General features: G+C 42.5%; 1 protein-coding gene and 2 pseudogenes across 1 annotated transcript; 2 read left to right on the top strand and 1 right to left on the bottom strand.

Annotated features, from left to right (window-relative positions):
• Positions 1-919: 919 nt before the first annotated feature.
• On the top strand, positions 920-4,257 carry LOC141763301 (uncharacterized; annotated as a pseudogene).
• A 1,508-nt stretch (positions 4,258-5,765) lies between these two features.
• On the bottom strand, positions 5,766-12,425 carry LOC141762933 (bifunctional epoxide hydrolase 2-like; annotated as a pseudogene).
• A 999-nt stretch (positions 12,426-13,424) lies between these two features.
• Positions 13,425-25,095, top strand: LOC141763300 (nucleotide-binding oligomerization domain-containing protein 1-like). Its single transcript, XM_074627870.1, has 9 exons — positions 13,425-13,638; positions 15,681-16,115; positions 16,272-17,877; positions 18,145-18,408; positions 19,707-20,138; positions 21,060-21,506; positions 24,257-24,517; positions 24,696-24,700; positions 25,049-25,095. The coding sequence occupies exons 2-9, from the start codon at positions 15,728-15,730 to the stop codon at positions 25,093-25,095; spliced, it is 3,450 nt and encodes a 1,149-aa protein (XP_074483971.1). The 5' UTR covers positions 13,425-13,638; positions 15,681-15,727.
• Positions 25,096-25,101: the final 6 nt, after the last annotated feature.

Raw genomic sequence — 25,101 nt, 5'->3', positions numbered from 1 at the left:
CGCGCACGCGCAGGTCGAGTATTTAATATCAACAAAGTCACATGTGACCTGGGATGACGTAGTTTATATAAGCCCACGTCATCATCAGATATGTCCCTTAAATCTTCTCGCGGCAGGTAATCCGCGAATGCAGGTTGAGTAAAAGAGATAAGCCGTTGACTTTTCGCTGGAAGCCCTGCAACCGCATGGTTGGAGCTACGGTTTCGTCCTCCAAGGGCTGCGATTAGTTAATCACGGCTACACTCTAACACTTTAGACGCTGTAACACCGGTGTTTTCGCCGGTTCAATTCAGCGAGGCTAACGACAGGTGAGCTAGGATAACAAGGTGAGTATATCCTCCCGTCGTTAGAGTTTCAGTTACGTTTGTTGATAGGAGTCTGTTTTCGGTCTCCTTTATTGTTTATGGCCGCCGAGCTAAGTGTTTGCGCTACAGTATCGGCGAGCCTCCGTCGGACAACGAGCCCGTTGGGCTGTTGTCGGCTAATTCATTTCCTTTTACAGTGTGTGTTGCTCAGCAGCGAGTGATTTCGCTCGTTAAAGCAGACATCTCCTTTGTTGATAGATAGAGCGACCGCTCCCCAGTAAGTGATTTCGCTTGTGGGTTAACTTATTTTGTGGCTGCTGTTAAAGGGGAAGTTATTATCTTCCCTGTCTTTGTATAATAAACAGTCCTAGTTCAAAGCTAGTGTCTAGTTACTGAGACAGTTTCCTGTTAAGCAACTTGATGTAAATTTTTCTCTCTGTTACTAGAGAGTGCTTTCACTCCAGTGTAACCAATGAGTTGCATAACAAAGTAAACGCATTATATAAGTAAGATAAATACATTATTTAATTAAATATAAGAGTATAAAATTAATACTAAGAATTATTATAAATATCAGCAGCACCATGTTAGGTGAGCATGTTTGCCGTGCCTGCATGGCTCCACTGCTAGCTACTGATGGCCATGATGAATGCCCCACATGCCTCGGTGTGGTACACCTGAGGGAGGGGCTGTCCGACAGTCAGTGCATGAATTGTAGTTTTATGCCACGGGAGCTGAAGATAGCTCGATTAGCTGAGCTAGAAGAGCAGCTCGAGTGCCAGTTGCCCCTATCGGGTGTACCTTCACGGAGTGGGCGGAGACGCGCCCCACCTGAGGGGACCCCACCTACAAAAAAGGCACGGAAAGTGGACTGTTTGGCAACTAAGGTCGACACGCTAACATCAGAGTTTGCTGAGATTAAAGCGCTGCTCCTTAACCTTCAGCCAGGCAGGGTGAACGCAACCCAGCCTACCCCACCGGGATGGGATGAGGATGCCCTGTCTACAAGGGCTTCCTGTAGCCAGTTCTGTGAGGACCGGCCTGGACAGGGAGAGCTAGTAGCCTCCTCCCACGCTTCTGACACCTGTTCCCGGCAATCAGGAAGTGGGTCCAGGGCAGGCTCAGAGTCTGCTCCAGCGACAGTTAAGCCAGTGGTCCGTATGGCTCTGGCACGCTTAGGCGTGGATGAGGCCCCGACTGCGGGCACCTCATCCAGTGCATTTTTTAGGTGGGCCCCGCCCCTGGCGGGTTTCTCTGTTCCACCCTCCCAGCCATACATTGAGGAGCTCCACAAATGCTGGCCAGACCCGAAATCGCTTTCCCACCACACCACTGACGGCAGGGCCTTAGCTTCAATGCAGAACGCTGACACTTACGGACTGGGTAAGATGCCAGCAGTGGAGCCATCTATTGCCGCCCTTATTGTGTCTCCCAATGAGGTCTTGAGGCCTGATGCTCGCTGTCCCAGGCCCCAGTGTCGCATCACAGACGACTTTCTAGTCAAGGCTTATGAAACAGCGGCACGCATGGGCCGTCTTGGAAACACTCTTTCCCACCTGATACTATCCTTGTCCCAGTCCCTGCAAACTGCTGGCGTGGATGCTTCCGTCCAGAGCCTCAGTGATGCATCCCTGCAGGCGTTCGGTCTTATCACAAGGGAGCTTGGCAGACTACTGTCGACCCTTACGCTGACTCGCCGGCAGGTATGGCTGGCCCAATCTCCGCTTTCGGAGCCGGGCCGGAGGGCCCTCCGCACTCTCCCCGTGGTTCCGGGGGAGCTGTTTGGCACAGCAGGCCTTGGAGCGTGGAATCCAGGCGAACCAGACTCGGCAGCAGTTTGCTAGCTTCCGGGAACCTACGCCTTTATGGCGACAGCGGCCCCCACAGGGTGGTGGTACCAGCCGCCCTCGGCTTCCAGCTCGTCCTGATACGTACCCGAGGACCTCGCAGGCTCCAGCACGGCCGGTGCCTCAAGCGAGAAGGGGTCGGGGGTCAGGGTATCGCCCCCCCAGGTACCCAAAGGGCCAGAGGGGAAGATCCTGATGCCCCGGGGCCGGCAGTCGGACGCTTCTCCCAGCAGCAACTCAGCTGCTGGGAAAGCAGCACTTCAGACCCTTGGGTGGTGGCTACGCTTTCCCAAGGGTACAATCTCCAATTCCGACGCCGACCCCCAGTTTTCAGTGGGATCAGACTGTCCACGGTCAGAGATCCCACAAAGTCCCAGGCACTCAGACAAGAAGTAGCCACCCTCCTGGGGAAGGGTGCCATCGAAGAGCTGGGGCTAGAGACACAGCAAGGTGGGTTTTACTCAGTTTATTTTCTGATTCCAAAGAGAGAGGGTGGGTTTCGCCCTATACTGGACTTACGAGGGCTGAACACATTTCTGAAGGTGTTGCCCTTCCACATGCTGAGTACAGCAGATGTGCTCCAAAACGTGACACGGCACAGTTGGTTCACATCCATCGATTTAAAGGACTCATACTTTCACGTCCCAATAGCACTACCTCACAGGCAGTACCTGCGCTTCGCATTCGAAGGCAAGGCCTTCCAATTCAAGGTGCTCCCATTTGGTCTTTCCCTTGCCCCACGGGTCTTCACAAGGTGCATGAGGGCGGCACTCGCCCCGATGCAAGCCAGGGGGATGCTTATCCTCCCATACCTGGACGATTGGCTAATTTGTGCTCTGACCAGGGAACAGGCAGAACGGGACACTGCGTCCCTTCTGCATCACATGACGAGGTTGGGCCTTACCGTCAACCATGCCAAGAGTTGTCTCATACCCAGCCAAAGGGTAGTGTTCATTGGTTTAACTCTGGACTCCCGCCATATGCTGGCCTTCCCAACACCAAGACGAGTAAACGCCATACTCCAGCTCCTCCTCCAGTTCCGGAAGAACAGGAGGTTGAGGTACAGCCTGTTTCTCAGGCTGTTAGGTATGTTGACGTCAGTAACATCAGTAGTGCCACTGGGCCTCCTGTACTTACGGCCATTCCAAATTTGGATCAATGGTCTCCAATTAGATCCAAAGTCCCACAGATCCAAGAGAGTCAGGGTGTCCTGCCGATGCCTCCTTGCTTTGCGGCCATGGTGAGCCGGGGCATATCTGGCCAGGGGCATCTCATTGGGTTCGATTCCCTCACGTCGCGAGGTGGTGGTGACCGATGCTTCGCCCTCCGGCTGGGGGGCAGTATGGCAGCACAGAGCGATAAGGGGGCTCTGGACAGCACAGGAAGCGGCGGAGCACATAAATGTGCTCGAGCTCCGTGCTATATATTTGGCACTTCGCAAATTCCTACCACATTTGAGAGGCAGGCATGTTATTGTACGGTCCGACAACAAGTCAGCTGTCTACCATGTGAACCGGCAAGGGGGCACCAGATCACCCCGGTTGCTACAGGTGGCACGGAGACTTCTGGTATGGGCTTTCCCTTGTTTTTCCAGCCTCAGGGCCATGTATCTGCCAGGGCCACAGAATGTGGTGGCAGACTTTCTCTCCCGCCAGAAACCCCCTGCGGGCGAGTGGAGGCTCCACCCAGAGGTGGTAGAGGAGATATGGCGCAAATATGGCGCAGCAGAGGTGGACCTGTTTGCCTCAGAAGCCTCAACGCACTGCCCTCTTTGGTTCTCCCTGACGGAGACAGCAAGCCCGTTGGGACAGGATGCCCTGGCACACCCATGGCCAGATTGCCTCCTCTATGCCTTCCCACCATTCCCACTGATAGCAGTAACGCTACACAGAATACAGCACGGCAACAACAGACTCCTGTTGGTCGCCCCAAACTGGCCGGGGAGACCCTGGTTTCCGGGGATGCACAGGCTTCTGGACGGAGTTCCATGGTGCCTGCCCAAGAGGCAAGACTTGCTCTCACAACTGGGGGGCCGCATCTGGCATCCGAACCCGGATCGCCTACAGCTTTGGGTATGGCCCCTGAGGAGCCGGACCCACTCCTAAGGGTATGTGACCGGGCGGTAATTCAAACCATTTCTGACTCAAGAGCACCCTCCACCAGGGCACTGTATGCCAACAGGTGGAAAATATTCTCAGAGTGGTGTAAAGGGCATGAGGAGGTACCTCAGAGTGCCTCTGTGCCAATAATACTGAGTTTTTTGCAGTCTTTGCTGGAGAAGAAACTCTCTCCTTCTACCTTGAAGGTTTATGTAGCTGCTATTTCAGCCGGGCATGTCAGAGTGGATAACCAGACCGTGGGGTCTCACACTCTGGTGACCCGATTTCTTAAAGGAGCCCAGCGGCGGAACCCCCCGCAGGCTGTCAAGGTTCCCTCGTGGGAACTGCATCTGGTGCTAGAAGCCCTTTGTCTCCCCCCCTTCGAGCCTCTGGAGCAGTCGGGGCTGGAGTGGTCTTCAGTAAAGGTGGCTTTCCTTTTGGCGATGGCATCAGCAAAACGTGTGAGTGAACTTCACGCCTTGTCAGTGAGTGAAACGTGTATTCGCTGGAACTCAGATGGCACAGGGGTAGCACTTTGGCCTAACCCATCATTTTTCCCGAAGAGGTTGGCTCCGACCCACTCTAATCAGGTCATTGAGCTGGCAGCTTATGACCCTTCATGCCTACAGGGGGAAGATGCTAAGTCAGCGGAACTGCTCTGCCCAGTGAGGGCCTTAAGGCATTATATACAGGTGACTGCGAGCTTTCGCCGCTCGGATAGTCTGTTTGTCTGCTATGGGGGCCATAGGAAAGGGCACACCCTGTCCAAGCAGAGGCTTTCCAGGTGGATTGTTCAGGCCATTGAGGAAGCATACAGGTTAAAAGGACTGCCTTTACCTCTTAATATCAGAGGCCACTCCACCAGGAGTGTCTCCACTTCCTGGGCAGCGCTACGGGGGATCCCCCTAAGTGATATCTGCGCTGCGGCCAGCTGGGCTACTCCATGCACCTTTGCCCGTTTTTACAGGGTCAATGTTGCTGCTCCCCATGCAATAGCATCGGTGGTCTTTCAGGAATCCACAGGCCGTTCCCGGTGAGGTGGGTTTTCCTCGTGACTACGTTGGTAGTAGTCATCCAGTGTTAAACACTGCCTCTGGCAGTCAGGAAGAACGAAATAGAACGATAGTTACGTATGTAACTACGGTTCTATGAGTTCTGGATGACTGCCAGAGTTGGCTGTCACTCGGAATCTTGGCGAGAAGATTCTGGAGGGACATATCTGATGATGACGTGGGCTTATATAAACTACGTCATCCCAGGTCACATGTGACTTTGTTGATATTAAATACTCGACCTGCGCGTGCGCGAGATGGATAACATCCAGTGTTAAACACTGCCTCTGGCAGTCATCCAGAACTCATAGAACCGTAGTTACATACGTAACTATCGAACTTATTTCAGGCATCTAACTAAAAACCCATTCAATGAACCCATCGACTTTGAGACGTGGGAACAGGAAATGCCTCATTCCTGTAGCTCTCTATTAATTGACTAATATAATAATTGATTCATTGTTTCAGTTTTTGACAAAAGTTTTTAATTTTGCTCAAATCAGACACAAAAGCTCTTTAATTGATCATTTTTTTTCTGACTTCATCCTCCCGCCTTCACAGTTTGGGTGCCACGGCAACGCCTCCGGCCTTCGTCAGTGTTTCTTTGAGCCACGATATCAGGATGGCGTTTGTCTCGGCTGGCCTTTCCATCTGAGTCCAGTGTCCACACTCCTCAATGTGTCCTCTGCTCAGGTTCGGGATCTGCAGTCCATAAACAGAGACGTCAGATTCATTTCCAGTACATCTATCATCACTACTGTCTTCAGGAAGGACTGATTGATAATCATGCTGCTGTTTTTGTTTTTCTCACCAGGTCCTCCATCCCCTTGGAGAAGGCCGGCAGCAGCACCTGGTCTTTACCTGTCGTCACCATCAGAGCAGGCATCAGCAGCTAACACACACACACACACACACACACACACACACAAAGTCAACCTTAAAAGCTTACATCATTTATGTGGAAAACCAGGTTTTAGTGTACATGTAGCTTTTTGTGCTCTGTAACGAACCTTTCCGGTGGGACGAGAGCACATCCACCTCCAGTTCAAATCCCCGTTTCGATACCAATTCAACGGCCTCCTGTGAAACGAACCAAAGATGATTATGGACTCACTGGAGAGTAATTCTCATTCTCATAATGATACAATTCCGTGTAGTTTTTTTGCACAAAAACACCCAAAATGTTGACTACATCGGTCAAAATCCGGCTGCACCTAATGATTATTGTCTTTTTTTTATTATTTTGGTGGAAATAGAAGGTGACAAAAGAGAAGTTACATAATTTAGATATAATATTAACAGAAGCTGTACGTTGGATTTGGCCACCCGTGAAGATGATCGGCTCTGTATACTATATAAATATAAACGGCTCATTCTAAGGTAACGAAAACACACGATTGGTATTTTCAGGTGATTATACAATAGATAGATCCCCTGATCAGAATCAGAAATACAGTTGCTCTTGTAAGAAAATAGAAATAAAGGAGTATGTAGCATGTAAATTATATATATATATAATGCTAAAATATAAACACAATATATTTAAAGAAATATAAGTAAGTAAGTACTAAAATAAAAATAAGAAAATGAGAATATTAAGAAATATGTACAAATATTTGCATGAAACTTGCAAAATACATAAATAACCAGAGTGCAAATAAGTAAATAAAGAATGCTGAGAAGTGGGATCTATTAAGTGTTAAATGCCAAAATGGTAAAATAAGAATTAAATAATAATATTTTGTGAAATGTACAGTTTAAAGGCAGTATTAATGACAGTATTGCACAAACAGTCAGTATCTGTTATCCATCACAGTGAATCTATCTTGGTAATCAATAAGAAAACCAATGCATGAATTCAGAGCTAAGGTTTTAGACCAACTTAAACATTTTCACACCTGGAAGCTTAAAATGTTAGTGAGAGGGTTGAGTTTTGGTGTGAATGAAATAGTGTGTTAGGTGTGCGACCTGAAGCCTCGCTCTTTGTACTGGCTGACGTAGTACTGCAGGTCGGCCTCCGTCAGCATGCAGCTGCGGGGAATCTGCTCCGGCAGACCCACAAAAAGACCACCTGTGACACCACACAGACAGCACAGCACAGGTCAGTGGTCACTTTACTCTCAAAAGTGCTTTTAAGACGTGATATTCACCTCGAGCACAGACTCCTGCAGTGCTGAGAGCAGGACGCCTCTCCTGAGAGAAAAACATGGATTTATTAGTCTGTTTTCTACCGCTACACGCTGGATATCATGTGTGTGTGTGTGTGTGTGTGTGTGTGTGTCCTCACCGCTTCAGCACTGCTGAAAAAGAAAATCTTGAACGTCCTCTCCAAGTCTTTCTCCAGCTCGGCCTCTGCTACGCCCTGCAACACACACACACACACACACACACACACACACGTTTACAGTTTGTATTATGCTTTATTGTCACGTGCACAGAGAAACAAGAAATACTTGAAGGAGTGGTTCACTTATGTTTTTATTTAAAGCACACAAGTAAAAGTACTTATCCCACACTGTGAGGATACTTCACTAAAAGTACTGCATTCAAAACCTCAAGTAAAAGTACTAATCCCACACTGTGAAGTTACTCCACTACAAGTAAAAGTACTAATCCCACACTGTGAAGTTACTCCACTACAAGTACTGCATCCAGAACCTCAAGTAAAAGTACTAATACCACACTGTGAAGTTACTCCACTACAAGTAAAAGTACTGCATCCAGAACCTTACTACAGTGAAAATCAACACATCTGGAGATACATGTTTTTCGCTGGACAGGAAGAGTATATAAAACTGTAATCTGTAAAAATGTACTGCAGTAAACAGTTCAGTACTTAACTCTGAGATGTAGTGGAGTATGAGAGTAAATGAGTATGAAGCTGCACCTGAAAGCTCACCTGTATAAGCATGTTAGCGTGTAAGCATGCTGCAGGCAGACTTACAGGTTTTTGGAAGTAGAGCTGGTAATCAAATATGGGAACAGCCTTCAGTTTCTCTGCTGGACTTACAGAAGGATCCGCACGGAACAGAGGAGTGTTCAGAGACGCCACAGCCCTTCACACACAACAACAAACCCGTTGTACTACACCATAAAGTATCTGAGTACCACTGAATATCTCTGTGTGTGTGTGTGTGTGTGTGTGTGTGTGTGTGTGTGTGTGTGTGTGTGTGTGTGTGTTCACCTGACTCTCTCAGGGTAGTACTGAGACATGGTCCACACCAGAGCGCCGCCCCAGTCGTGACCCACCAGGGTGACCTGTGGCATCGACTGCAACATGGACAACAAATAAAGTGAGAAAACCATCTGCATCTGCAATCTGAAGTTTGTTGTCAAATTGCAATGAACTACATAGAAACGTACATACATTATTATATATTACATTATTAAATAATGCCAATGTTTCATCATTTAATCTAACATTAATTACCGTGTGTTGTGTTATTTACTCACCATTTTGTCCATAAATGTGATTAAATCCTGGAGAAAAACATGTTTTATGGCATTTAATATTATTCTATGTAAACATAATTAAATAGTACATGTCTTACTGTGCAAATTAAGTTGCATGACTGTAACAATAAGAAACATTGGTAGCAAGTCAGCTTAAATATAATTCAAACTGTCTTCATGATGGTATGCCTTTGGGAGATGGTTTGTTATCCTTGATGAGGATGTAAAGTGTAGGGAACACAATCATCCTCAACACCTAATGTCTGTTTCTTTAAATATTTGAGTAGTTTTTACCTTGCAAAGCTGCTCCTGAGAATATTCCTCTATGTCTGTGAGTGGAAACACAACCGTTAAAGTATGAATTTACTGTTTCATTCTTCCATGAAAAACACGTGTTAAAATGCAGCAGGGGAAGAAGTATTCAGATCCTTTACTTCAGTAAAAGTACTGATACCACACAAGTTAAAGTCTTGCATTCAAAACCTTACTTACAGTAAAAGTGTTATTATTATAATCCCAGTTTATTCTCAACACTTTGACTTAATCTTGAAATGGTATTTTGACTTTATTCTTGACATTTCAACTTAACTCTCGAAATGCTAAATAAATAAATAAAATCCTCCTCCTCTCGTTTATGCCTGGCCCTATAATACTCTTCCGTATTCCTTTGAGTATGTACCCAATGTAGTTTATCTCTTGATTATTTCTAAATAATTATGAAGGTGCTCTTTGTTTGGTAGCTCACCTGGGGGTGCTGTGGACTCTCCGTATCCCTTCATGTCCAGAGCCAACACCCTGAATCCTGCTGCTGCCACGGCTGGGATCTTCCAGAGACAGAGAGGAGGACGTTCATCTTCAAAAAATAACTGTGAGCATGAATGTAGTATTTGTCTTTAGCAGTGTTGGGATGTTACCTGGTACCTCCAGGAGTACCAGCTCTCAGGGAAGCCGTGACACAGCACAACTGGTGGACCTGAGCCCATTTCAACATAATGAGTCCTCACACCAGGCTGACACACACACACACACACACACACACACACACACACACACACACACACACACACACACACACACACACAAAGAGGAATTATTATTACTAATGTCTCAAGAAAATCACATTTAAACTGTGTGTTACTTCCATGATTTCCTAAAGAGATATCAGGTGTTGACACTGATGCAGATTATTACCCTGATGGTGACGTATCCATGAGACACTTCATCAGGTCTGCAGGATGCTGGAGGACTCTCTGCTCCAACAGCCTGAAACACATATTTACATTTGGATGTTACCTTGCTAATGTTAGTATAACAGCTGTCTGAGGATTTAGGTAACAACATGACCTTTCCTCCAGCACCAACTGATGTTTAGTTCATATTCTTTTCCTGCATCACCACAATGTTAGCTTTATTTTTATATTTTATAAATTACATTCAAGGCTGCATTTATTCATCATTTTGGATGCAATGTTTTTTATTTGTTTTTGTTTGTATCCAACGTCCAGAAGTAAAAGATAAAACTGTTCTGGTCCACACCTGAACTCCAGTAAAGTTGGCCAGTTTGTTCAGAGCGTCATCCAGATTTTCCACCAAGATGGCCTTCATTCCCGCTCCCTCTGCTGCCTTCACACCTTCCTCATCTGCATCCAACCACAGAGCCTGAAAGGAGACGGACATGCTGGACATACTGTTCTGATTGGAGTTTACCTCTAGTCTAATTCAACATCCAAGTTCAACAGTATTCTCCCATCATGCAACACTGTGGGGACAGTACGATATACAGTCTACCTGTTGTGATGTCACTCCCAGGTGATGCAGAGCAGAGCTGAACCATGGCGGGCTCTGGGACCATGTGACCTGAGCGGCAGGACTGGAGGACCAGGTCAAAGTGGCCGCCCAGCAGAGAGAGGAGGCGGGCTGGACCGTCTCCAGCCACGCCGTCATCTAGCCAGTGATTGGCCAGAACAGCTGTCAGTAGCCCTGATGGGACGGGAGGAAAAAGCCTTGTATTTACATTATCTACAGATTTATGAAGAATCATGTAAAAGGTTTTGATGCAAACAATTAAAAGGAAAACTTCAGCTTTCGTAAGTCTGCTAAAAGATTTAGTTAGAGGCCCACGGGCCGCTTTCACTGCTCTATGTGTTTTGGGAACAGATTCAGTGATTGCACGTGTGTACCACTGTGACGCAGGCTGGCAGCGGTCTTCAGCACGACTGGTTGGACGTCCATCATCACCGCTCTGAGCTCCTCCAGCAGGCCTCTCACTGACCAATCAGACGGCAGGGTCACACCCTTGACCTCGGCCTCCTTCACACACTCTGCCCCGAAGGCTGGGATCATCTACACACACACACACACACACACACACACACACACACACACAGATAAACACAGATTCAAGGATGAAGGAGGCAGTAAAGGGGCCCAGGAAAGGTTTCATATTCAGTCACCATCAGTGACAGAAACAAGTGAAGTGAAGCAGTAAATCAAAAGTAGATTATTTTATAGCTCATGACATGACCCACCTGAGAAAGGGTCATCTGACCTCTCTCTGCCCGGCTCATGGCACCGTCCTGCTGGGACGCCACGCCGGACAGAAAACCACTGAAAAGCACAGAGAGACATGATTAAAGACATTTAAACATGAATACGTCTGTAATACGAGTCTACATGGTGACATTAAAGGGAAGTTAAACATAAACAAACAAACCCTAGTCTCATAGGGTGTCACTAGGCTGACCGGATCCAGACAAACCAAATGTGGGACAATGTGGGACAATGTGGGACAATGTGGGACAATGTGGGACAATGTGGGACAATGTGGGACATGGGTTGCATATAGTTGCCCTCACGAAAAACTAGTATACTTCAAGTTTATTTTATGAAGTATACTTAAGTAAAGTTCAAGTATATATTTCCCAGGTATACTTTATGTAGTAGTTAATACTTCTTGGAACTAAATTGGCCACTTTTTAGTTTATAAAAGTATACTTTTAAGTATACTTTTAAGTGTACTTTTAAGTGTACTTTAAGTGTATGAATAGTAAACTTTGAGTACACAACTAGTTTACAACTAAGTTTTACTTTGTACTGCAACTATACTATAAGTATAATGATAGTTTACTAGTTTTATACTTGTAGCCCACTTTTTAGCTTATGAGTACACTGTAAAATATACTCTCAGTAAACTATTAGTTTACTTTATAGTTTAGTTTTCACTTAAAGTACACATAAAAGTATACTTTTATAAATTAAAAAGTGGGTCAATTTAGTCCCAAGAAGTATTAAAGTAGTATACTTAAAGGTATACTAGTATACTTATTACATAAAGTATACTTGGTAAATATATACTTGAAGTTTACTTAAGTATACTTAATAAATAAACTTGAAGTGTACTACTTTTTGGTTTAACAGTGCACAGATGTTGCGTAACAGCCGTCTCTCTCCTTACCCTGGCAGGTTATGCAACTCCTCCAACTTGTGGAAAACGTCATGAGGTCTGGAAGAGACAGCAACTCCCCAGAAGTTGAACAAGATGGCTTTCTTCTCAGCCATCTCCTCTGACCTGAGTGAAAGGATCTTTAATTTGTCTGCCTCTGTCTTCCAACAGGAATGTGTTTCCTCTGCTTCTGGTGCTGACATGTGTGAGAGGAAGCTTTAACCTCTGAACACACTAACACAGCAGGACCGCCCACTTGTCTAAAGGGACACCTCCTCTGTGCGGACGTGCAAATATCTGTAAGTTTCATGATGCACAAAAATAGTTAGAATAGGAATTTATGTCACTAAAAACAATCTAGAAGATCACTGATACTTTAATTCACAGTATTGTCTATTGGGGGGGAAAGTTTGACTCCATAGTAAAAGCACAGAAGAAACATTTATGTCATTTATAACAGTAAAGAGTGGCTTGTTGGACATTCACATGTTGATTACTTCTTGTTGAATACTTCTTGGGACTAAATTGGTCACTTTTTAGTTTATAAAAGTATACTTTTAAGTGTACTTTTAAGTGTACTTTTAAGTGTACTTTTAAGTGTATGAATAGTAAACTTTGAGCACACAACTAGTTTACACCTAAGTTTTATTTTGTACTGCAACTATACTATAAGTATACTGATAGTTTACTAGTTTTATACTTGTAGCCCACTTTAAGGTTTATAAAAGTACACTGTAAAGTATAATCTCAGTAAACTACTAGTTTAATAGTTTTTATACTGCAATTATACTTTGTAGCACACTTTTTATCAGAGACGAGGACTCAAGTCTATGACTCAAGAATACTGAATTATACTTACTGTAAGTATATCTCGATCAGAAGATTAAGTACCAGTAGGCCTATAAGCCAAATATACTTAGACTTTTCTGTATTCTTGTCAGCATGAGCCAAGTATACTTAAGTATACTTTTGTTAAGTATATCTCTGATGAATACATAAAAAGTAATCTGAAAGTATACTCTCTTATTTTAAGTTTAAAGAAGTATACTAGTAGCACACTTGAATAAACCAACAGGAAGAGGTTGATTTCTTACATAAGAAACAGCATTTATTGAACTTTAAATTAATTTAGTAATTTAAAACACACAATATTAACTAAAGGATAACTTCTGTTTTAGATTGTAGTCCTGTTGTGAGTCTGGATTTCATCTCTTGGTTTGTGTCTTCTGGTCCAATAGTGGCATCTTGTGGATGTGAGAGCTCCTCTTCATACAGGATGTGTGCTTCTGCAGCTAAAGGGGAAGTAAGACAGACCAGGAAACGCTGAGACATTGTGCGTGAGGCTGGACTGTTAGATTTATAAAAACATCGACCTCCCAACACAGAGAGAAACCCACTAAACTTCACTGAAGGATAAGAAGCTGTCACTGTGCCATACAGGTAAGAACAAGGAAGAAGAGAAGAACAAAGCAGTGCTTTAAGGTAGATTAAGAGGAAGAGACCATGCAGACTTAACCCTTTGTTTCCACTTATCATTGTACAAAGACTTTAAAGGAAATATACCTGTGGATGATATGGTTATAAATAGGCCTCCAGTATCTTATTTCATTACTTTAGTAGCTCACCTATTTAAGATTTAGGACTTTTTCAGTTAACTAACATCCCAGCTCTTCCCAAAGTGCTTCTCACTATATGAAAGAAGTATTCATGTCTGTTCAGACAGCATGGCAGAGCGTTAATCCACGATCAAAACTGTAAAATCACCCATGTCGTTAGTTTTGTGAAGGATATATATTAAAAACAAAATGGCATTAGGTGAATTTTGTTTGACGGCTTTTAATTTTGTTACTTCCTGTAAGTGTGGCTGGGTTTTATTTTGAAAGGAACAGTCGGATGTGACTAATACCCTTTTCACACCAATGACCAAGGTGTGACCAGGGTTAACCTACCCTGGTCCAACCCTCCTTTTGTCAATTCAAACCAAGCCAGTCAACCCGGGTTTAACCCTGGTCAGGACAATTCAGATACAACCTGGGTCAGACCCGGGAGCAATGCATACCAATGAGCTCAGGTGTTAGAAATGGATGGGGGGGGTTACACCTCTGGAGGATTACAGAGAGGAGATGATAGTGACATCATCAATTTGTGCAAAAACATCAAATGTCACAGAATGATGCATGTTTTTGGGATACAGTGTAAATATAGTCCACACAGCATTTTAGCTTTATAAAATGTTGAACTGTGTTGTATGTACGGAGATGAACGACGAAATACGTTTTGAAGAACAAAACAATGAAATATTCCATTTTTAGGGGTAATTAAAGTAAATATGATCCTAGTTTGTACTAGTAACGGTTATGGGGAGCTTGTGACTAACTGTTATAGCATCTTAAACTATCTTAGCAACGTAGCTTGTTCGTTTTCAGGAGTAAGCAGTGAAGTTAGAGGTTCTTCCACCAAATAAATAAATACATACATAAGGACAAAATGAAACTTATGATAGTGGCTTCCATAAATATGGATGTATAAAAATCCAATGCTGTGTAAATGTATAGTATTAATGTCCTAATCACACCTAAAATGTTTAGTTGCATTGACAGAGACCCATGGAATAAATAATGTTGTATATTTGCAGCTTTATTAAAGAGAACATTGTCCTGTACTGTCTTATTGTTGGTTGATGTTCAATACTAGTGTCCTTTTAAGAGAATAATAACTATAAACAACGTTTTAGGTTGTTTTCTTCACCTGAAGAACATGCATAATAGGTGAAAGTACTTTTCCAGCCTCCAGTAGAGTCTCTGTAGAGTGACTTTATGATATCTTTTGTTTTCCTGTCATCAGGTAAATCACCACCAAAGGTACTGAACAGCTGATGGAGTCTATCATCAGTGGAGACTTGGAGGAATCTGTGTAAGTGTGATATACAGTCTGCATGTGTCTGTGTACGATGTGGTCTAGGAAGGTCATTATTGCTTGGTCGAGAAATGCTATTCAATAAATTACACATGCAGCATGATTTGACATTGATGCCAACTCTTCCTCCACTCCTGTTGTCTGCCCTGAATATATTTGATCTATTTTACATATCAGTCTGGCACACATTTCTTTAAGCGTGTTTCAGTTAAAGGCTCAGCATTGAGAACACGTCTGGGTTCAGCCAGGCCTTTTTCCTGTTCTGCAGACAGTATGAATGTAGTGTGGAGATAGATCTGGATATATGAGACATGACTGTTTGGATTCCCTACTGTCTCATTTTGGGTCTCACATTCTTCAGAAGGACACAGGTATCCATCTTGAAATTGATAAAGACCATTAGAATCAATGTTAAACTGTTAAATGTTGCATCAGCTGCATGATGTTTAGACAGTTCTGCAAAAACATTTCTGTTACTCTGAAAGATGTACGTAATAGTTAATACATCACAGGCAGAATAATTGTTGTAATTTACATTTTATTTAACCTTTTATTTGATTCCTCAGATCATTGAAGTTGGGTCTGTGTGCAGAACATACAGAAGTACGGACACATGGCTTGTTCAACACAGTCTGCCTTAAATTACGTCAAGGAGGCCAGAAGTCACCTTGTGAATGGATTAAAAAATCACTCATTGATTCTGGAGAACTTGAATCATATAAGAGTTTTGGGTAATGAGGAGGTCAGCAAAATAGAGGCAGAGAAAGATGACTACGATAAAAACAGAAAAATACTGGACTCTGTCATAAGAAAGGGTGAAGATGCCTGCTACGAGTTCCTCAGGATTATTTACATGACGAGGAAGAAGAGCTTAGGGAGGACATCTCTCCCTAAGAGAAAGACTGTAGCTTCTACTGAGACCAAGGAGTTTGACCTGCACAACTGGATCAGCTGCTTTTCTTTCAAGGAAGACCCACAAATGGATACAAATACCATACAAGGTATATTGATTGATATTGTGATCAGCACCTTTGATGTGCTGATTTTATATAATGCATTTATTGTGTCTGTGTGCAAATATTGATCTATTATTTAGTGAAAGGTCTCAACACTTAATTCATGTTATATTTATTTACTCACTGTTATTTCTATTTTAGGAACAAGCCCGTGCTGCCGATATCAGGCAAAGTTGAAGTCAAAAGCAAAAAAAATATCAAATCAGTTTTGGATGGCAAACAAAAATCTGTTTGATGAAAACAACAAGCCTGATCTGTCGTACATGTCACTTGTATTAGACACAAAAAAAAGTTGTCCCTCTAAAGTAAAGAAATTTAAGAGCAAGAAAATCAAGAAGAGTCGTCCTAAAAAGCTAAGGACATACATCCCTGAGGCAAAAGCAGAAACGTCCCCCAGAGACCTGCTGAAAACAGATAAAAACATACTCTTGGTTGGTAAGCCTGGGATTGGAAAGACAGCACTCACTCACGAAATGTTGAAACTCTGGGCAGAAAGAGACAACAAGGACCTTGATTACATGTTTTACTTTGACATGAGAAAAACATCCCACATCATGAAGGCCCTGAGCTTGGAGGATCTTCTCTTCGGTGTGTTCAGTGAGCCAGATGAAGGCAAAGAAGAGGTCTTACAGGACATAAAGAACTCTGACAGTGTTACACTCATTTTTGATGGACTCACCGATCTGTCTGTCCACCCACCAGTGGTGCAGAGACTTGTAGAGAAGGACCTCCTACCTGATGCCAAGGTCATCGTGACTTGCAGACCTGATGACGAAGAAGAGTTTCTTCCTGCCGACTTTGAAAGAGTGGAAGTCAAAGGCTTTAGTGAGCAGACCATAAAAACATACTTATCTGCAATGCTAGGCGACAAACAGAAGAAGGTTTTGAGCAACGTGGAGCTGTTGACTCTTTGCCATGTCCCAATGTATGCACTGATGGTGGCTGCCTGCTCTTCATTTGAGACACCAGAAGACTCTCCACAGCCATGCAGTATAACTGAAATCTACATCAATATTGTTCGTCATTGCCTTCAAATAAACAGCAAAACAAAAATCAAAGATCTAGATTCCTTCATCAACAACAAGAGAAATGAAATACTGTCTTTGGCTGAAGTTGCTTTTCATGCAACTGAAGAAAAGACTGTGAACTTGACTGAAAGTCTCTGTGAAGGCAGCTGTGTCCTCTCCTTCCTGAAACAGCTTGTTATCAGAGTCGCCCCTGCTAAGACAAAAACCACACATGCATTTCTCCATTACACAATGCAGGAGTTTTTTGCAGCACTGTGGCTCTTGAAGAATCCAGATCAAATCAAGGATGTTCTTCAGCAATGCCTCACTGAGGAGAAGAAACACATGAAGCATCTGATCCCTTTCATGTGTAGATTGTTGACTGAGGAGAGCCCCAGTTTGATGAAGTGTCTGATACCAGCTGAGGAGCTCAAGAATATATCCAGCTGGTTCTTTGGGGAAATGATTTCCACATTTCTCAACAGTGAGCTGTTCAGTGTACTGTTCTTATGCCAGTGCATGTATGAGTCCCAGTGTCCTGAAGCATGCATCTACCTTCTGGACGAGCTGGACTACCATCTTGATCTCAGTGGAGAGAGTCTCCATTCATACCCTTGCTGTGCTGTGGCCTATGTGGTCAGTCAGTCGAAGGAGAGGAAGATAAGCCTGGACCTTGAGGACGTCACGGTATCAGAACAAGGAATGAGACGACTATTTGGATGCCTTGAAAACGTCCAATGGTATGAGTGAAAACGTGTTTTAAGTGTCAAATTACAGCTAAGGCTACAACACATCTAATTAAGTAGAATTTAATGTGTAACCACTAATTTCTATTAATAAATCCAAGATGTAATTAGGATGACAAATTAGAATAGAAATAGAATCAGAGAATAGAAGTAGTACTTTTGCAGTAACTTCTTTGCCTTAACACTTTTTATACTTTACTATTTTCTACTCTATTACTTCTATAATGAGGAAATGATCTCTGGTTACTCTTCACATTATAGGTGTGACCCTCTGCCACAGCAGCTGTCGAAGATCTTGCTCCTCAGTGAAGGGCAGATGGACCACATGAGCTTACTTGGCCTTGATGGAAATCAGTTGCACCTCCCAGTTGAGGGTAAAAAACAGCTGTTTGAAAGAGCAGTAAACATCATGCAGAAGATTACTACAAAGGTTAACGTCTGCCTCCACTGGGAAAGGGAAACTCCCGTCTGCCAGAATCTGTGTGAGTCTCTCTTGGAGGCTTTGCCACACATCAGCTCACTCAGGTATGTAGCTTCTGTTTTTGTGTGATGCTGATTCCACTTCCACAGACTTAAAGGCAGGGTGGGCCATCTCGAGACGCTAGCAAGAGTACACTGGATTTTTAAAAAGACCAGTGTTGCCAACTCTTCTCCAATGAAAGTAGCTCGCAGCACAAGCTCCAAAAGTCCCTAAATCTAGAGAGAAAGTCACCAAGTCAGCAATACTGACAGTCCGTCGCTTCAGGCCTCCATCCAGAGACACTCCCCAACTATTATCATTATGAACAGAAACATATCATAATGAACATGAATGGTGAACATGGCTGTTGTTAGTACTCACAGCTGGCATGCTAGCAGCTGTGGAAGACTCAGGTGATGTGCAATGAGTGCACGGGCAGAGTGCACGCAGGTAGATCGTTATCGGGATGTAATGAGAATAACGAAAAATGATTCTAAAATCTTTAAACTTTTATCCTTTTGTAAAACCCTCAATGTTGAAATGAAAATCCTTATCTGAAGTCTTAACTGCATGCTGATATGTGGATCAGCAGAGAAAAGTAAACTTTGATGTATTTCTTATATCACTTATTGCAGCATTACAAAGGCTAATTCATATTTATGAGTTTTTCAAGACACCCCAAAGTCCAAATGTTGTTGCTTCTGGGTGAACTCAGGTTTGTTTTGGCTCCCCAATAATTTGAAACACTGGCTAATGCATTAAAGCTGGTTGACTTTTTAACACTCAGTGGTCAGCACCTCTAAAGACACAGTGGAATAGGTATAACAACCAGCATGTAAATAGGGTTAACCAGCAGTTTGTTTAGTCTGTTTTAAAGAACGTCCTTCAATTGATGTCACAGCTTCTAACAGCCTCCATACACTGTGGGAATACTGCTGACACATATCATGTAAAAACTGCACAAATAGAAGAAGTACCAACCTCAGAGTTAAATTCCATTTCATACCTTTCTGTAAACTTCTCCGATTTTAGATTTCAGCAGTTAAAATCTACTAAACCTGTTTAAAGTTGGGAGCTAGCAGAGTTCACATGGCTATGCAGTGATCAGGTTAGTCTGGAATCATAAACTACTAATAATGTTCATTATTAAACTTCTGAACTTGCGTTGCCAACCAGATGATTTCCCCCTTTTTCTATAAGACACTCTTTTCATAAACTCTGCTAAAGATGTAGAAAAATAAATATTGCAGTTGCACTTCATATCTAACATGAGCACAGTGTTTACATTGTATGTGTTTAGATTTCATTTGATGAGGTTTTACAGTACATACACTGTCTGATACATCTGTTTGTTATCATGCAGCTTCAGGATGTCCTACAGAGATCCAGGATCACAGGACCAGAAGCAATGCCACGAGACACTGGAGAGGAACAAAAAGAAGCTGTTAATGGATTTATGCCTGAAAGCAGCACTTGACGAGGGAGGAAGCTCTCACAATGTAGTGACTAGGCTCCTCTCTTTGTTTTCTGTTAACAATGACTTAAACTACATCCTTGATTTTTATCAACACGTCCAGAGTGGAGGGTTTTCAGGTGTCATTCCAAAACTGAGGCCACTTTTCCAGTCAGCTCCTGCAGTCTGGTCCATAAACCTCTCAGAGAGAAAGACCTCCATCCTCCTGGAAGTGCTGAAACTCCAACCAGAGAAGAAACCAGTGGAGCTGACAGGCTGCTCAGATGAAGAGAGTGAAGTGAGGAGTTTCCTACAGTGTCTGCCTTATATCTCACAGCTCAGGTAAGTCAGACAAATACAGTCTATTTAATAATATGTGGCTTCCTTCAGAAGAGGTTTGTTTAAAAAATCCATCTTACAGTCGCCGGTGTTTCCAAAAGAGTTGATTGTTGTTCTCAAATGAACAACACAGTGTAGATAAAGATGAATACAATTTCTCAGTTCAGTTATTATTTAGTATCACAGTCCTCTACCTGTATGAGAATAATTAAATGATGTGAATAACAATAAGAAGAACAACGCAGCCCTGCTAATACCTCCTCATACAGACATATAAACACATCATACAAAAGTGAAAAACAAACTGCAGTTAAAACTGGTAATGAACTTTTAATGTCTCAGCAGCCTAAAAATAAACTGTAGAAACATAAGAAGAAATGACCAACAGTGAATGCTGCATTGATCTGCCTTTTGAACTGAAGACTGGAGTGAACTTTACTGACTGTGATGAAAACTCTACCAACTGTATAGAGAGCAGCAGATTGTGAATTCAGACATCTGATTCATCATCACTGACAGATGTAATGTAGCATAACTGTAATTTACACGTCTGTGATCTCAGGAGCAAAGTGAAGCATTGCATGATGGGATTTTCTGTAACTGTTGTACATGATAGTGACTCTAGATTTTCTTCTTCCACTATGTATATTTATATATTGTGAATATATTTAACATTTTAAACTCATACACAGTAAAATGACATAAAGGGAACATCACCACTAGGAAGCTAATATGCAGTGATTTCACACACAGGATTAGTGTTTGTGTTGTGAGTCAGTACAAGTCAGAAAATGATGTTCAGTCAAGATGTAATTAGATTTTATACAGGACAGGCATGTACAAGATGGAGTCCATCAGTAGTGTGTTGTTGTGTTTATGCAGCTGAGATCAGATCATCACTAAATGTTTCCTTTATTATTTCAGTTTTCATCCTCAAAGGTCAGATCCTTCAGCAGAAGTCAGGTTCTTTGTGAATCTGTTCTGTGCAGCAGCAGAGAGAGAACAGCAGACAGGAGAGAAGATACTGGAGCTGCTATCATCAGTGTGCAGATATCACACATTCCCTTTAAATGAGAGATACAGGGATTATGATGATCACAAATATCAGTGTGATGTCCTGCTGGATCTGTACTCCCACCTGAAGGACTATGAGACTACAACAGGCCTGAGTGTCCTTCCATCATTACAGTCAGTTCTCCAGTCAGCTCCTGCAGTCTGGTCCATAAACCTCTCAGAGAGAAAGACCTCCATCCTCCTGGAAGTGCTGAAACTCCAACCAGAGAAGAAACCAGTGAAGCTGAGAGGCTGGTCAGATGAAGAGAGTGAAGTGAGGAGTTTCCTACAGTTTCTGCCTTATATCTCACAGCTCAGGTAAATGAATTGTTCTTCACATGACTTCAGTGTACATTTGTGGAGTTGAGTTCTTACATCTACAGTAACTCACTGTTGCTTTTAACAATATTTGGTGTCATGATTATTGTTGATTTCTTTTATTTATGAATAATTCTGGATTCAATAAGTAGAAAGGAGCAGTATTTTCATGCTCTTACTCCAGTGCACTGTGTGCCAAACCACTCACTCTTGTTTTTAGTCCTCTGACTTGTAATATGAAACCTAACTGGAAGTTAAGCTAACTAGTCTTAATGAAGGTCACTGTCTGACCGACCCAGTGAAGCAGAGAAAAGAGTGTGGGAGTACACAGCTTCTTATTTGAAATATTGAACTGCATCTATTTGGAAACATGTCACAGTCTTCTGCCTGTGTGAGAATAAAGAGATGATGTGAATAACAATAAGAAGAACAACACAGCTCTGCTAAAACCTCCTCATACAGAAATATAAACACATCATACAAAAGTGAAAAACAAACTGCAGTTAAAACTGGTAATGAACTTTTAATGTCTCAGCAGCCTAAAAATAAACTGTAGAAACATAAGAAGAAATGACCAACAGTGAATGCTGCATTGATCTGCCTTTTGAACTGAAGACTGGAGTGAACTTTACTGACTGTGATGAAAACTCTACCAACTGTATAGAGAGCAGCAGATTGTGAATTCAGACATCTGATTCATCATCACTGACAGATGTAATGTAGCATAACTGTAATTTACACGTCTGTGATCTCAGGAGCAAAGTGAAGCATTGCATGATGGGATTTTCTGTAACTGTTGTACATGATAGTGACTCTAGATTTTCTTCTTCCACTATGTATATTTATATATTGTGAATATATTTAACATTTTAAACTCATACACAGTAAAATGACATAAAGGGAACATCACCACTAGGAAGCTAATATGCAGTGATTTCACACACAGGATTAGTGTTTGTGTTGTGAGTCAGTACAAGTCAGAAAATGATGTTCAGTCAAGATGTAATTAGATTTTATACAGGACAGGCATGTACAAGATGGAGTCCATCAGTAGTGTGTTGTTGTGTTTATGCAGCTGAGATCAGATCATCACTAAATGTTTCCTTTTATTATTTCAGTTTTCATCCTTGGTTGTCACATGATCGTTCAAAACGAGTCAGGTTCTTTGGGAATCTGTTCTGTGCAGCAGCAGAGAGAGAACAGCAGACAGGAGAGAAGATACTGGAGCTGCTATCATCAGTGTGCAGATATCACACATTCCCTTTAAATGAGAGATACAGGGATTATGATGATCACAAATATCAGTGTGATTTCCTGCTGGATCTGTACTCCCACCTGAAGGACTATGAGACTAAAACAGGCCTGAGTGTCCTTCCATCATTACAGTCAGTTCTCCAGTCAGCTCCTGCAGTCTGGTCCATAGACCTCTCAGAGAGAAAGACCTCCATCCTCCTGGAAGTGCTGAAACTCCAACCAGAGAAGAAACCAGTGAAGCTGAGAGGCTGCTCAGATGAAGAGAGTGAAGTGAGGAGTTTCCTACAGTGTCTGCCTTATATCTCACAGCTCAGGTAAATGAATTGTTCTTCACATGACTTCAGTGTACATTTGTGGAGTTGAGTTCTTACATCTACAGTAACTCACTGTTGCTTTTAACAATATTTGGTGTCATGATTATTGTTGATTTCTTTTATTTATGAATAATTCTGGATTCAATAAGTAGAAAGGAGCAGTATTTTCATGCTCTTACTCCAGTGCACTGTGTGCCAAACCACTCACTCTTGTTTTAGTCCTCTGACTTGTAATATGAAACCTAACTGGAAGTTAAGCTAACTAGTCTTAATGAAGGTCACTGTCTGACCGACCCAGTGAAGCAGAGAAAAGAGTGTGGGAGTACACAGCTTCTTATTTGAAATATTGAACTGCAACTATTTGGAAACATGTCACAGTCTTCTGCCTGTGTGAGAATAAAGAAATGATGTGAATAACAATAAGAAGAACAACACAGCTCTGCTAAAACCTCCTCATACAGACATATAAGCACATCATACTAAAATGAAACAACCTGCAGTTAAAACTGGTATTGTCTTATTTAATATCTCAGCAGCTTAAAAATATACAGTTGAAATATAAAAACAAATATTGTTCCTCTGATAAAATAAGTAGCATCTCCTTCAATTTAATTTCACAGCAACTAATAAAAGAAATGACCAACAGTGAATGCTGCATTGATCTGCCTTTTGAACTGAAGACTGGAGGGAACTTTACTGACTGTGATGAAAACTCTACCAACTGTATAGAGAGCAGCAGATTGTGAATTCAGACATCTGATTCATCATCACTGACAGATGTAATGTAGCATAACTGTAATTTACACGTCTGTGATCTCAGGAGCAAAGTGAAGCATTGCATGATGGGATTTTCTGTAACTGTTGTACATGATAGTGACTCTAGATTTTCTTCTTCCACTATGTATATTTATATATTGTGAATATATTTAACATTTTAAACTCATACACAGTAAAATGACATAAAGGGAACATCACCACTAGGAAGCTAATATGCAGTGATTTCACACACAGGATTAGTGTTTGTGTTGTGAGTCAGTACAAGTCAGAAAATGATGTTCAGTCAAGATGTAATTAGATTTTATACAGGACAGGCATGTACAAGATGGAGTCCATCAGTAGTGTGTTGTTGTATTTATGCAGCTGAGATCAGATCATCACTAAATGTTTCCTTTATTATTTCAGTTGTCATCCTTGGTTGTCACATCGTTCAGAAGCAGTCAGGTTCTTTGTGAATCTGTTCTGTGCAGCAGCAGAGAGAGAACAGCAGACAGGAGAGAAGATACTGGAGCTGCTATCATCAGTGTGCAGATACAAAACATTCCCTCTTAAAGTCATTGATGATGACTACTACAAGGATTGTCAGTGTAATTTCCTGCTGGATCTGTACTCCCACCTGAAGGACTATGAGACTACAACAGGCCTGAGTGTCCTTCCATCATTACAGTCAGTTCTCCAGTCAGCTCCTGCAGTCTGGTCCATAAACCTCTCAGAGAGAAAGACCTCCATCCTCCTGGAAGTGCTGAAACTCCAACCAGAGAAGAAACCAGTGGAGCTGACAGGCTGCTCAGATGAAGAGAGTGAAGTGAGGAGTTTCCTACAGTGTCTGCCTTATATCTCACAGCTCAGGTAAGTCAGACAAATACAGTTTATTTAATTATACTGTATATGTACTTCAAAAGAAGCTCGTCATAAATCCATCTCATAATCACCAGTGTTTTGTCAAAAGTGAACTCATCATTTCAGTTACATAAACATAATGTAGATAAAGATGAATGCCATTGTTCAGTTCAGTAATTATTTATTAATACGCAGTATTTTAATATAGTGTGACATCACAACAAAAACTTCATCCTACTGTTTGTGTGTTCTCTAAATTCCACCCTTGATGAAAGACGTTGTACATAACATGGTTTGTAATGCAGTGTGTCTTTACCTTTGCTGTTTTCACACTCGATCCACCTTGTCGTGTTCCAGCTGTGATCCAGAGTTCTTCCAGAGAGTGTGTTCATGCATCTCTGTGAGATCCA

This window comes from Sebastes fasciatus, chromosome 24 (genome assembly GCF_043250625.1).
Source record: "Sebastes fasciatus isolate fSebFas1 chromosome 24, fSebFas1.pri, whole genome shotgun sequence".
Classification (NCBI taxonomy): domain Eukaryota; kingdom Metazoa; phylum Chordata; class Actinopteri; order Perciformes; family Sebastidae; genus Sebastes; species Sebastes fasciatus.
Note: the sequence above shows the minus strand (reverse complement) of the source record. Positions and strands in the feature narration are given on the sequence as shown.

What these genes read in the sequence shown, in the direction of transcription:
- LOC141763300 (XM_074627870.1), top strand. Translation starts at nt 15,728, where the DNA reads ATGGCTTGTTCAACACAGTCTGCCTTAAATTACGTCAAGGAGGCCAGA. An exon ending in CCTTATATCTCACAGCTCAG is followed by an intron (nt 20,139 to 21,059) that starts GTAAGTCAGACA and finishes TTATTATTTCAG; the next exon opens with TTTTCATCCTCAAAGGTCAG. An exon ending in CCTTATATCTCACAGCTCAG is followed by an intron (nt 21,507 to 24,256) that starts GTAAATGAATTG and finishes TTATTATTTCAG; the next exon opens with TTGTCATCCTTGGTTGTCAC.